This window comes from Orbicella franksi, chromosome 10 (assembly GCF_964199315.1).
Source record: "Orbicella franksi chromosome 10, jaOrbFran1.1, whole genome shotgun sequence".
NCBI classification, from domain to species: Eukaryota; Metazoa; Cnidaria; class Anthozoa; order Scleractinia; family Merulinidae; genus Orbicella; species Orbicella franksi.
Window position 1 is genome coordinate 3879299 of NC_138154.1, and position 14528 is coordinate 3893826.

General features: G+C 45.8%; 2 protein-coding genes across 2 annotated transcripts in view; both read right to left on the bottom strand.

The window, feature by feature from the left end:
- LOC145500950 (uncharacterized) overlaps nucleotides 1–14528 on the bottom strand; it is a 136469-nt gene that overhangs the window by 86660 nt on the left and 35281 nt on the right. The window lies entirely within an intron of this gene.
- LOC145501450 (uncharacterized) lies at nucleotides 5486–6421 on the bottom strand. The gene has a single exon (XM_081480927.1). The coding sequence runs from the start codon at nucleotides 6419–6421 to the stop codon at nucleotides 5486–5488; it is 936 nt and encodes a 311-aa protein (XP_081337053.1).

Below are 14528 nucleotides of genomic sequence, written 5' to 3' on the forward strand. Positions count from 1 at the left end.
TTTGCCTGTGCTATCTTTGGTGAACAGGTAATAGATTTTTTTGCCGAGGCCATACATTTTAATTCGTAGTCGGCCGGTCTTGCTGTAAGAGGTCTCCAGATCGGTTGCGCTTGCCTCAGGAAAAACCCTTGTTAGACCATGCCACGATTGTTCACGTTCAGCTTGCGCACCTAACAAAGGGGTTTCTTCATACGAAGGAGGAAAGGCATCGGGCAGCCCGGTCTTCTCGTGTTGCCTCGTTTGTATTTCCATTCCTTCGCCACGATGGTAAGGGATGGACGTCGCGCCCGGCTGAAAGGGCTGCGTTGTATTGACCTCTTGTTCGTCATCGTCATCGTCGTCATCGTCATGGGCCCAGGGGCCTTCAAAACCAGGGTTTTCAAAACCGCCTTCTGCCATCTCGAGTATATTTCAATCATGTTTTTTTAAATTAGAAAATAATGTCGGTGTGTTTATACCATGTTCGAAGAAAAGATATCTCTGCCAGACGACCTGCGCCCAACATACACGGAAAAGACCTTGTGGGCCATGAAGGCCCCGCGCGCGGTCAAGCGCATCACCCTTGACCGCGGTGAAGCCAGCACCGGCGAGATGCTGAATGTTTTAGTGCCCAAGCTGCATAAAAACGAGGTGCTGGTGCCTGGCTCGCTGGCGTTGCGCTTTGACATCGACTCCTCTGGGGGGCATGACAACAACTTCCTTGTTCAGAATGTCACGCGGGCGCTGGACGACAAGCTGATCGTGAAGTTTACAGGCACCATCTTGCAAGACACTGTGGGATACGACATCTACAAAACGTTCGAAGACCTGTTCCTTTCAGGGGAAAAGCGTGACAACATGGTGCCTGAGCGGATACAGAGCGAACACTTATGCAAGATAAGCTCAGGCGCGGGGGACAAGAAAACCTCGGGCGTCGCCGCTGAAAACAAGCGGAACGAAATCTACGGAACCAAGTATCGCATCAGGCTTGACCATCAGACGCTGACTGACCATGGCGCTTTCTACCCCCAGGCCCAATGATCTCGTATTTGAAGTGACGCTTGCCCCAGCTTCACAGGTGGTCAAAGGTTCGGACCCGACCAAGCTAAAATACAAGCTGACCAACATCCAGCTCGAGTACGAAATGATCCGCAGTGGGACACTCGCAGAAGAGGCGCACAGCGTTTACACCAGCGGGAAAGAGTTTGCCTATGACCACTTGATGCGGGAAAAAGTGGTCACTTTCAAAAAAGACACTGACACAATGTTAAACATCAAAGTCAACGCCCAAAGAAGGTCATTGAAAGCCATCCTCCTTCTGTTTGTGGAGTCATATACCGCAAGCACAAGGAACTCGGAAAAATACATCTTCCAGGACCTGACAAAAGTCAGTGTTACCATCAGCGGCTCGCCCAACATGCTGTACAACGAGGGCATCGAAGACAAGGACATGTGAAAAGAGGCCAGCCGCTTCTTTGTGAAAGAAAAAAAAATAAAACTGAGCATATGTGTAAATGCTACCGCATTGAGTTGAACAGCGGTATTGCGCACTAGGCGCCAGTTTTCCCTCAATGTAGGGTCACGTGACAAAAAAAGCACATGAGTTTTGCTGTTCCGAACAAGGTCGAACCTCGGCAGTTTGTAAATGTACTATTTTCGCCTCGGTTCTTTCGTCATAGATTGCGATAATTCTGAACTACACACCGGAAGTCTTAAGGCAAGGAAGGTACGGAAGACTTGTGTATCAGATGTAGCGAAATTAAAGATATGGCAGTTCGTTTACAAGCCGTGAGTATGATCTCTTGGAACTTACCGACGGTCACAATATGAATCTGTAAAAGTTCTACACTGATAGTAAGTTTGGGCTTCTGATTGATCTGCGCTCCATGGCAGACCAAACAGTGCACGGCAGCGCCACGCGTCTTGTGAACACCACAGACGGCGTCCAGCTGGAAATCAAACGTAGCGCCAACGGCTCGGGCAACGTGATGCCCCATGTCTTCGTGATCTCCGACTCCCAGTTCAACATCATGGGCAGACAGCTGTAATCTGTACAGTTTTGAAAATGTGAACTTTGAATAAAATGGACCTCGGTAATACCCCCTTCAACGTGCTCATCGTGGGGCCAACTAACTCAGGCAAAACGCGGTTTCTCATAAACCAACTCTGCGGCCCTTTTCGCGACCGGTTTGATTATATCGTGCTCATCTGCCCGACGTTCGCTTACAACAAGACCCTGTACCGCTTCGCTGAGAGAGATCCGCGGCTGTTTGTTATCATCTGCGAGCAGCACGAAGTAGTACTATGGTTGAAATTGGCGAGCTGGGTTTTTGAAGGCGCCAACACGCACATTGTTCTTCATGATTGCGCGGCCTCTAAAGACGTGAAAGGGGCGTACGAGCGAGCTTGTAAAACTTGGCTTTTCTGCCCGCCACACGAAAATCAGCGTGTGGGTGCTGACTCAGCCGCTCCTCAGCATCGCGAAGCCTTTCCGTGAAAATGTGGCAGCGCTCGTGCTATTTTACACCCTTTCGGCTAAAACAACGAAGGCGATTTTTGAAGATTACGCGGGAGAGCTTTCTCAAGAGGCCCTTAAGTAGCTGATTGCTAGGCTGAAAGAGCGCGAGTTCTGCTACCTTGTGTTTTTTCTCCGCGCCCCTTACGAGATTGAATTTTCGAATTAAAAAAGAAGCGCAAAGCAAAGATGGCGGCCCATTCGACCGATGAAACCAAAGCTTTGGAAGCAGAAGTCATGCAGATATTCGAAACCGAGCCCTCAGGCTCTCCCGGCGGCAACGCTCTTGTTCAGCCAGACATCCCGTCCATGCGTGAACAGCTTGCATTTCTTGTTTCCACAGGCAAAGCAAAAGAATCGGTTGGCGTGCACCTGCCACACGAGCAGGTGAAGCGCTTTACTGACAAAAAGGTTGAAAAGCACTACAAAAGATACGAGACGTACGTTGGCGCCAAGACCACTGAAACTTTGATTGAAAGCTTCCTGACGTTGGCCACGAAAGCGGTGGGCGTGGTGGTGCGGGTGAAAGATGCTGATGCTTTGCAGAATGAGCTGAAAAATGATTATATCATCACTAAAGAGCTGTCTGCCGTGGCAGGCGGCCATGCCTTGAGATGTGGGCGGTTGTTCGCGGTGACCAACGCGGAGCTGATCACAACAAAACATATCGATTTCAATTCTTCGCAGACCCACCCTTCTCGTGATGCGGCCGGGTATCCGTTTAATGAAACACCCGGCTCCACAGTTGTTAAGCAAACTGCTGAATAATTGGCCAGCAATTCCTCAATTAAATATTTTTGTTCACTAAAATAATGGCGGATTCAGAAAACACTCAGACTGCAGCTGAAGCGACAACCAGGCCACAGCCAGCTGCGAGTGAGCAGATAGCCCCGCCAGCGGGGCAGGTGATTTCAAAAATACCAACCACATGGCCAGCGAAAAGCGAGAAGCGGGTGGCTACGGGCAAAGCTGTCGCTGAGAGAACAAGACAGGCGCGCGAAGCACAGAAAAAAGCCGCTGAGGCTGCTGTAGCTGCTGGCCTCGTTCCTCCTTTCACTGGTGGCCCCACTAGCGGGGCTGGTGAAAGGAAAAATCATCCAAGCGCCGAGTCGTCTGGTGGAACCAACGAAGACACAAAAAACGTTATCATTACGACTCAATGGCTCACTATAAACAGCATTTTGGTTTCCCTCATCGGACTCTACTACAAACGCGAAGAAATAAAAAAAGGTTTTCAGCCAGCAAAGCTCCCAAAGCGCTCAGCCTCCGCCCTCCCCTCCTCAGCCACTCCACCTCGACCAGCCGATTCCCGAACAAGTTCGGGCGAGGCAACCTTAACAAGGAAGAGGGCTCCGGCCAATGGATTGACATTTGAAAAATAAAAACTCAACCGCATACCCTCTTCTTCGACAACAAGCTCGTTAAAACGATCATGGATGCAGCCGTTCTTACTGGCTTAGCCGCCGGCATCGGCTGGATTACAAGAAAGATGTTGAAAGAGAATTTCACTGTTGACCCCAGCAGCAGCGGCATGAACTATGCAAAATTTACCGTCGTCCTGGCCGGCAGCATCGCGTTAAAACAGTACCTGGAAGACAAAAAGATCCTTCCGACCTCTGGTTAGAAAGACATTTGATTTTAACGATGGCGAGCATTGCGATAATGATCGGGGGCGCGGTTCTTAACACCGCTGCTTTCACCGGCGGCAACTATCCTGCTAAATATTTGTCTGGCGACAGCGGCAAGGCCGCGTTAGAAGAGAAAAAGAGGCACGACAAAGCCCTTGAAGATTATCAGGCCGCTATGGCCAAGTACGCGCGACGGCATCAAGCTTCTTGATTGGATTCAAACCAACAGGGAAATCAAAGAACAGGCGGCGTAGAACTTCACAAACACCGATTAGGCGTTCAAACTCTATAACCAGGCCCACCCAGACAAGCAAATCACCCCACCCAAAGGGCCTCGATTCGCTGCCTTTTATCAACCCAGTGGGCAGCAGAAACAAGGTGAGCTGCTTTTTGTGGGCGGTAGCGCGCTCGCTCTTGACCACGTGGCTTTTCGTTTTCTTTGAGTAAACGCGCTATTACAAAATATGGACACCAAGCTTGCCAAAGTCTACTGGGGCTACTGGAAAGGCATCGCTGCCATCAAAAAATTAGCGGACGCTGCTAAAGTCCCTGAAGAAGCCCCAAGGCAGTAGCTCATCAAACAGGCTCTCTAGCAGATCTATCTCCCCGCGCCGCGCTACATTCCTCGCCCCAAATTCGGCGCCTAACGCGGTCCACCAAGCAGACCTTCTTTTTCTGCCTCACGACAAGCTCCCGCGCGGCCGCAAAGTTTACAAATACGCGCTGACCGTTGTCTACGTCGCCAGCCGTTACAAAGAGACTGAGCCTCTGACCTCCAAAGACTCAGCTGAGGTTGCAAAAACTTTTCAGTCGATTTACAAGCACAGCCCTTTGACGTGGCCTCAGCTGCTGCAGGTGGACCCTGGGCGCGAGTTCATGGGAAGCGTGACCAAAGAAATGGAAAACCACAAAACATATGTTCGCCGCGGGCGTACTGAAATTCACAGAGACCAGGCTATCGTTGAACGTTTCAATCGCACGCTCGCCGAGGGCTTGTTTGGTCATCAGTATGCCGTAGAAATGCTGCCGCCTGCGGGCCAGCGGTCAACCGCGTGGGTTAAAAGGCTCCCTGATGTTGTTGCCGCTCTGAACGAAGAAGTGATTAGTCTTATCGGAAAAAAACCAACTGTCGCAATCAAAGAGAAGTCTGTCAACTCCACACCCTCCACAAAGTATTCCAGACCTGTTGGCTTGAAAGAAAAAAAGCTCCCCCACTCATTAATGTAAGATTTGTATCAGCCCGGTGAACTTGAAGGGGAGTCAAAAAGTGCCACAGACCCAATCTGGTCTTTGAAAGGATACCATCTTGAAAGAGCTGTGACTAAGCCGAACGAGCCTGTTGTCTATTATTTGTCTGACGGGCCTAAGCGCGGCTTTGTTCGCGAAGAACTGTTGGTTGTGCCTCCAAATACACAGCTTCCGCCTCGAGTAGTCGAGGCAACGTCTGCCTGATGATGTCTTTGTGCCCGTATGCCAGTGTGTGCACGCCGTCATCCGCTACCCAACGCTTTGTATCAAAGGACGACAGTGAAACCTTATTCACATGCATGCCATATACCTCGTGGCCCTCACTGCGAAGAATGTTCATCCCGTTCCAAAACTGCTTTTTCTCGAAAAGCGCCTCTTTGTATTGCTCATGCCGGATCTCTTTTTCCACCACGTTCTTTTTTACTTTCTTGGCTTTCTTGACATTTTTTTCTTTTTCTTCCATGATCGAATACATTTTCGGCCGTATAGTCACCGCTTCATCGATGACCCTTCCCGCACACTCGTCTTTCATCTTTCCCAGCACCTTTTTGTTTTTGCTGCTGTAGAGCGGGTGCCCTTTGGGATAATTGCTTGTGTCGTGCAGGACGAGGTCTTCCGCCATATCTCTGTAGACGTCGTCCATCTCGATTTTCATGAGCAGGCTGTCAGTGTCTGAGTAAATCAACTCGCACTTGGGGCCGTACCGGGCTTTCATGCGGTTGTAAACGAAGTCGTACATCAAGATCTTACTGTTCTCCAAGATCGTCATGCCGGTGTAGATCGGCTTGTTCAAGAGCAGCCGAGTTTTGTGCATGTGGATGCCCACCAGGTCGTTTCTGAAGATCTCGTGCCTTGCATATGAGGGGCGGGCCACCAGGCGGCGGATCTTGTCTGTCTCCCAGCTGCGGACGATCGTCACGTCGACACGGTTTCTCAGGTTTTTCATCGTTTTTCCAAACACTGAGTTGTTTATCAGCTTGTAGAAGTTGGTCTCAAACTCGCTCTTCGCTTCTTTCCTAAACTCTGTGTTCATCCGGATGTAGGGCTCCATCTACCGCTCCTAGTCGAACTCGATCACCCGGTGGTCCTTTTTCAAACGCATCCCCTGGCTTAGATAAAACTGCAGGTCCTTTTAATGGACGACGTACCGATGTTTGTCCTCCAGCGTGAGCACCAGTTTCTCGCTTTTCGGAAAATCTAGCCCCAGGTCTTCCGTCATTCTTTTTTGGTATTCCGACATCTGCTCCACCCCTATAGCCTTTTTCTCTGGCGCAAGAGGATAGCTGCTGTGAGCTTCGTGCAGCTCCTCTGGATACTTCAGGTTCACCTCCAAGATCCACCCTTTCTTGGAGTTTTCTCTCAGTTTCATGATTTGCTCTTGTGTAGGCATCACTCTCTTCCACTTGAAGCCTCCTTTAGGCAGCGGCAGGCTCCTGACCCAGCCGTACAGATTGTTCGCGTCCAGGTACTTGATGAATTTGGAAGGCTTAGCAGGGTCGTAGTCGGTGGCCCGCGGGTTGTTGGCCTTCGCGTGCCGCTTGCTCGCCATCGAGATGCCGCTCCGCATGCCTTTTTCGATGAACAGGTGCATGTCTAGTTCGGTCAAAAGCTGTAGCTCTACGCCGGTCTTTTTCAGCAGCGCGTCCCAACTCAGGCCGGGGGCTTTGTAATAATGGGCTGGATCTAGCCCGTAGCGCCCCATGCAGACTTTTCGGAAGTTTTCGGACACATCTGCCGGCAGCACCGCGTCGGTTTTCACGCACAGATCGTGATAGTCGCCTAGGTTTTTGCACCCGAACTCGGCCTAGACCTTCTTCGCGTAGGCGTACTCTTCGTCGGTTATCCCTTTGCCAACCAGCTTCGAGTAGAACTCTTCTTTAGCTGGGAGTTCTGTCTCGGCGAACCTTTTAAAGCTGTCCATGTACCCGTACGGGTAAATCCCCTTCTTAAGGTGGCCGAACACAGTTTTCGCGCGCGTTTTTCCTGATGCAATTCAGCGCGCGCACAAGGATTGCAAAAAACAAGCATGCCGTCAATAGAGCGATCATTTTATTTACTCGACACCCGCACCATCTGTACTACTTTTCTCTATAATTGAACGCAGTGTATTGATTGCTTTAGTCTTTTATTACAAAGATATGTTAGAAAAGGTAACGATGCAAAAAACCCAGCAATTCTCAGCTTTTTCTCTGTTACCGAAAGAACCCAGTTAAATGCAGCGCATGCGTAGTAAGTCAAAAAATTGCGATTGAATGAAAAATTGCACTCTCGGAAATACGCCTATTTCTCGAGAACCACTCATTAGAATTTCACGAAATTTGGCACGAAAATACTTTAGGAAATAAGTAACTGGAGTATTGAAAATAATTAAACTTTAACAAAGGAAATTCTAGATATTCCAGTGAACCCTCAACAAGGGATAGTTAAAGATCTCTCTGTTAAATTATTAGCAAAATGGTGTTAACTTGTGAGAATCGTAACAAGCTTGTTGCATGCAAATTATAAACAAAATCGTATGACTACATTTTCTACAAATAAACAAAACCGATTTTAAAGGCCTGTTTATATTTATTCATATTGCCATGATAACGGCACATACGTCAGGTTAACCATCAAAAAACCAAAGTTTGTGTTGTTAATTTGCTTGCTGCCATTTTTGGCGACCGAGGGATCAAGGGTTTCAGAGAAAAAGGTGAATGAAACACAGGTATCAAAAACTGTGTTCAGCAAGCTTAAGGAGCCGTTTCCTCTTTTCGCTGTCGTCGTAAGTTTTTTTCGTTAATTTCATGTCTTCTGGTACGCTGCCCTTTACCAGTGCGTCTAGGCTGCTCATCATGAAATTCATCTATGAACTTCAGGTTTCCAAGTGAAGAGGAGATGTATTTCTCTGTGTTGTTCGGGATGCAACTGATTTATCCCTGCACCCTCGCCATCGCCTGCATCAGCAGGTGTCCGTCATAGCCCTTCAGGTTGTGGAAGACCACCGGGATCGGCGCCGTTTTGGGGTTTAAGCGGAGCTTGAGGTTGCAGGCATTGTGCGCGGCTCCCCGGTATTCCCTTATTAAAGACTCAAAGTCGGCGTACACCACGAACGGCGCTTTCATCTGCTTGTGGTGGTTCTTGAACTTGACTTTGTTTTCACCCTCTTTAGGCAGCTCGGTCCTTGTGGGCCATTTCAGCTGCCCTCGGCATTCCGGTTTGTGCCTTTTCATCAGCTCCGCCGTCGTGTAGTCATGCAGACAGCGTTCGCAGAAATGTGTTATGGCACAGTGCTTGCTTTGGCCGTGCAGCAGCGCGCTCAGCCTTCTCACGAAGGTATAATGAGATTTTTCATTGTTCTGTATCAACATCAAGTTGATATCTTGGAAGGCCCTATTTTTCGCCGAGCCTATGCACGTCACGCGGTCTTTTTCCCAGCTAAACACGTTTATTGCCAGGTGCGGGTTTTGCTTTTCCAGCTTATTAATCTGTGATACGGGCGTTGGAATGTCTATTCCTGTAAAATTCAGCCCGTCTTCTTTAGGGGTAACTTTACGTTCTTGATACATTTTTTCCATTTTCCCGCACGCAGCGCCCATCTCAAGCACTCGTTGTCTCTGTTTTGGACGTTGATGATCGCTTTTTTGTTTTGTAGCTTTTTGAGCAGCGGCATGTAGCTGCCTCCACGAAAGGGTTTGTGTTGGGCGACATTAACGAAGGCTGCCAAGACGCCTTCTACCACCCAGCCTGAGCCACTTCTTCCATGCTTCTATTTCGCCGTTGACTTCATCAATGAATCGGCGAAATACGTTGTTTACTGTTGTCACGTTGTTTCTGTTGAAAACCGCAGTCTCTGTTTGAAATAGTGTTTTATTTCTTGTTTTTCATCATCTCTAGTTATCGAAAACTTAACATTAAGCACGAACTGCGTTTAAACGCTCTTTAGGGTTTGAATTTCATCTTCTATCACTTCGTTAAATCTTGATTTCGTTTTTTGTGCGAATTTCAGAAGGTCGGCTTTGAATTTATAGGCTTCTGGAACTGCCATTTTCCATACACGAAGCCATTCATTGCGGTTGTTTCTTACCAACTCAAAATCAAAATCCCTCCTGGGCCTGATGGGGGGCTTAAGTCTTACGTTCTCTTCGCGCGGGATGGGGCCGTAGAACATGTCCAGCACGTCAGATGAAAATCTTGACGCGGCCATGATTGCTTTATATCAAGGCACGCGGCTTGTTCAGTTGGGATTTTTTTCTGAGACAGAGACCGGAGGCGCCGCACAAAGCCAGAATAAGGCCTAGATCGAAGCGCTCCGGGCAGTATTACACACATGTATAGTGCATGTTTTGGGAACGGCCAAATTCAACTTTCTGCTTTTGAGTCGAGCCGCGAGGCGAGACTCAAAATAAGGCTTTTTGTCTCTGTTTTGACTTTGTTCTTTGGTCCAGTCAAAAAATCTTATCTGCTCTGATTGGCTTGGGCACTCACGAGCGTCTTACACCACTCGTAACATATCTTAAAATGGAGAAGATTTGTTTATTTATCACTATGTAAAAGCCAGGTACGACGAGCACCCCCATGGGTGATTAAAACCAGTGCGGACATAAAGGAGTTTGCCCATCATGTTTCTTTTCCGAGCAGCGTGTAGCCTACGTGTAGCCTTACCCTCGGGTGGTGGATACGGCTACCCGACTAGCCTGAGCAAAAACTGTTCCTAAGAAAAAAAACGTGCGACAACTGTTATTTCTGAGGAATCACCTTAGGAGGCAAAATTCAGCAAAAGGGTCCGGCGGGACTGGTACTTTAATTAAGATCGACCAATATTATATGACCAGCAAACTTCAAAGACAGGTAACAAATAGAATAATACAATGTCTAAAAGTGACACACATTGATCAAACAACTAAAGTTTAAAAAGTTGATTTTTTTAGCAAACGTGTACCAATATGATTGAAACGCAAACACAGTCTCTTCCTGGGCTAAATTTTAGAACTCCGGCCTCTTGCCGTTAGCATTTTCTAGTTCAGGTTGAGCATATTGTGAACGTACAAATTTGTTATACTGCTGGAAAAGCTGACACGTAGTTAGTAGTTTTTCTAAATTTATGGTATTTCATCTTGAACTAATTTTTCAATGATCTAATTACCATTAACCATAGAGAATTGGTTAAATTTATCTCTAAAACGGCCATTCACAATCAGCGAAAGTACTTTTAAAGTGACCCATGTTCTGGAAATGAACAACCTTTGTGTAACATCTACAATCATTTCCCCGAGGACTCTGCAGTCACGTTCTATATCAGGGGTGTCGTGAGTGTTGCGAGGCAGATGAAAAAAATACATTTATACAAAATTACACAGAAACCATTTATCATTATTTTATCCGCATACAACTTTCCAAAGATTGCTTTCGGCAGGTTGTCGGAAACGAATATTTGTTCGAGGGTAACTTCCCGTGTCACGCCATTAGGGACTTTAAGATACGCTACGGCGAGGTGCTACTACGGCTACTTTGGCCGTGAGGGACTAGGCTGACAACGGTGTTTTACCCGCCAAACTCAAATGATTAAGATTTTGCTGTACGGCAACGGTAGGTGCAGTCTTTACAAAAATGACTACTTTCAAGGAGACCAGATATTATTCTACTTTCATACGAAATAGGCTTGATTACTGACAATGATTTTCTTCTCCTGTATCCGTCTTACATCTCCCAGAACTCAGATTTGCCTTTTAGAACTTGGTGGAACCGCCTGTAATTTTAACCACAAAACAAAGTATAAACTCTGATATAAAAAAGCTCGATTTTAATACGGACAGGTTGTACGAACAACGATTACGTGATGAGCCCGAAAATACAAAACTTTCGATTATAATAAAATACATTTTGAACAGTAATAAACAATTATAGCTCAGATTAGAACAAACGAAGCTTTCTTATCTACGGCTGTTCGGCCCGATACTAATGTGGCTGAATTGATCATCTAGCGGTAGGTGTTAAAATCGTGCAAATGACAAAGAAACAATGATCTTAGAACTGATTTTTATGATTGAGAACTTTAGCTTCAAACTAGGCTGTTCAAACAGTGAAAAAAGCGTTAAAATGAGTACGTAAAACCAGGCACTTTCCCGTGGTAGAAAGCGAGGCTACGGCGGGAAAGCCGCACTGGTACGCGCGTCATGACGTCACCCGAAGCGATCTTCGCTATCTGCTGCCGTACTACAGCCTAGCCGTATCATATCTTAAAAGTCCCTAATGATTACATTCCAACGGCGAATATTTGGGCAAAATTCATGAGAAACACAGGTCAAGGTGGCCTACTTAAGACCGAGTTTACCAGAGGACCAGGCAGGGGTGATACATGCCATCTCTTCTTTTGGATGAAACTTTGCCAGATTGAAGGTACTACCCAACAACTCTAAAAGACAAAGTGGGCCGGCGTTGTGATTTTTCCCTTAGGAGTTAGACCACCCCCCTGGTGTTTTGCCCAAAATCCCAAAAATGTCACTAAAATAAGCATCAAATTTAAACACCGCTCCTGCTTACAGAATACATTGAATTTTATCTTGAAGCACACAACATCCTGTCTCTAAAATTTTTTCGCTTCAAGTCCTGAGGTTTGAAAGTGTAGGAGGCTTATGATGTGGGTCCTGGTAAACGTTTCGCACCTGCTCAAGAGGAATGGATTTGGAAGACCTCAAGGGCCTACAGACTTATGCATAGAGCAGCCCTTAAATGTACTGCAAAGTGTCAGCTCCAACAGCCTCAGTCTAGGCATAGTTAATAGAAGGGGATTATTATGAAACTCAACAAAGTTCTTTGTTGTACGTTTTTGTTCTCTTTTTTGGCTTTGACCGTGCACAAAACACAATTATTGTATTTTACTGACCGAGTTACGTAATTCATGCACAGTGTATGAGCGCAAAAAAAAGATTTTGCACCGTCGTGGACCTTCCAACACAAATCTTGGCATCTTTGTTTGCTCCTTTGATGTTTGGCGGGCTTCATAACCATTCCCCTCTATTAACTATGGTCTAGGACCTCGCAATCTATTGAAGAAGAGTCCCAAGTTTTCAAAGCTACAAGAGTGTATTCCTCCTACCCTGAAGAGGGATTCACAAAGCATAGCAGTCTTTTGCAGTCTGCAGAGACACATGTATGCGGGTAAACGACTAATGAAGCTAGAGAGAGAAACGGCATAGACAGCATCAAGATAAAATGGGTTGAAATCCCAAACGTCCTTTAGTGATCACGGTCCACATGAGAAATCTCAAAGGGATGGGTCTGAAAACATCACGAAGAGGAACCCGCTTTTCTGAGAAAGTGAACACATATCCGAAAAGAACATTCTTGGAAGGTGAGGGGACAGGACGAAAGTGTAGTGAATGAGTGTAGTAAGATGAGACTGTGCAAGGCAGTAGTGGCAGGAAAATGTCCAGCAAAGAAGAGTAGCTTGCTGCAGACCAAATAGCGCAGTACTTCAGCATATTGTCTGTAATGTACAGAAGTGGCCGACTAGCCATACACCAGGCTGATCTGAGTCTGTCTCAAGATGAAGCAGAAGAGATCTTGACCAGGCTTGCAATATGAAGAGAGTACTTCTTGCCAGCTACTTTACCATCCACCATGTAGAATATGTAATACAGTCTTGTGACCAGAAAAAACAAATCACTTATTTTACAGCGCCATGGAGTTACGGATATACACAGGAGGTCACTGAGCAGAAAAGAAAACGATAGCCAAGAGCCACTCAAGCTTCTTGAGTGCCTAGAAAAATTAAAAAAGTTCAACTGGGCCAAATCTTGCTAGACCTAAGGCACTGGTGCGTGTATGTTGTCATATGTGCTCGCTTGGACCCTAGTTTTCAGATAATTTCAGCTACTAGATCTTCTTGAGGCTCAATTTTTCCTCAGAATTGCAATGTTTTTCACACATCTTACTCGCAGACATGCGATTATTTACAATGTTTTGTGCTAACATCGTTGAGGTATAACCTTTATCTGCGGTTAATTCAGTATAGGAACTTTCAAAAGAAAAACGCATTTTTATAAAAGCTAGCTAAAGCTCAATCTTACAGTTGAAGTATTATATACAAACTGTACGTGTTTACCAAGATTTCCTTGCATGCCTGATGCAGAAAAATGAAAATTTCAAGGGTTTTTTGAGCTCGGAATGAGGGGAAACAATAATTTCAGCAAAGAATACTTCTCAGGATTGATGAGTTTGTATGCTGAGTGTAAAGTAAGAGTTGACAATAATCAATTGCAAGATCAAGTATTTGAACTGTGATGATTGAGCAGGGTTTCAAGAGTAATCTAAAAAGCAAGATATGCCGAGAAAAACTCTCATCTAACTAGTCAATGTTTTAGAATTCAAACATCACGGCCGTTCATTTCCATATTTAGATTTTACGAAGAGAATTTAGGTGTTTTGCACTGTTATTTTAACCCTCGGATGTACAAGCTAACTAGTATCCCCACTGTGGTATAAGGGGGAAATGGATGGACCCTCTTCGGTTCGCGCTCTGTTTAGGCACAGCAAAATAAATTTACAGTGATTAGATAGCCCTGAGCTTGTTCTACAAAATGATATCATATTTGTTGGTTGTGACGTCATATGATGCCAAATGATGTCATTTGACCCGCATTTGACCCGATTTTACTTTTTTTTTTTCAAAAAAAAGTCAAGAAATAATGGACATTAATACAAAATCAAGCCAGTATGCTTATGAAATGTACAAATTGGTGAATTTCTGGAATTTGATGAAGAAAACTGGAAAAAATACAGAATTATGTCAAAAAGTTGATTTTTGGCCAAACCTACACGAAACTAGTGGTTGCTATGGAAACATAAAAATGATGGGCACACAGTTGACATATCAAAATATCCGCGAAGAATGAATGAGCAGCTAATGAAAGTTTCAGCCCCTTAGAGAAAATCGTCTTTTCAAAATTTTAAAAATACCTTATTGGGGGGATGGCAACCACCACCCCCCCCCCCCACCCGTTGTACGTCCGAGGGTTGAGGGATATTGCAAATAGTTTTGCATTCATTGAGCTTCCACTGCTTCAAATAATATTCAAAGACTTTGTTAATGACATTAACATAGAAATAACTTTGATAAACTGATTCTATAATATCTAATATTTTTAGATTTCGCCCTTGTCTCTTTGTTAAAACTA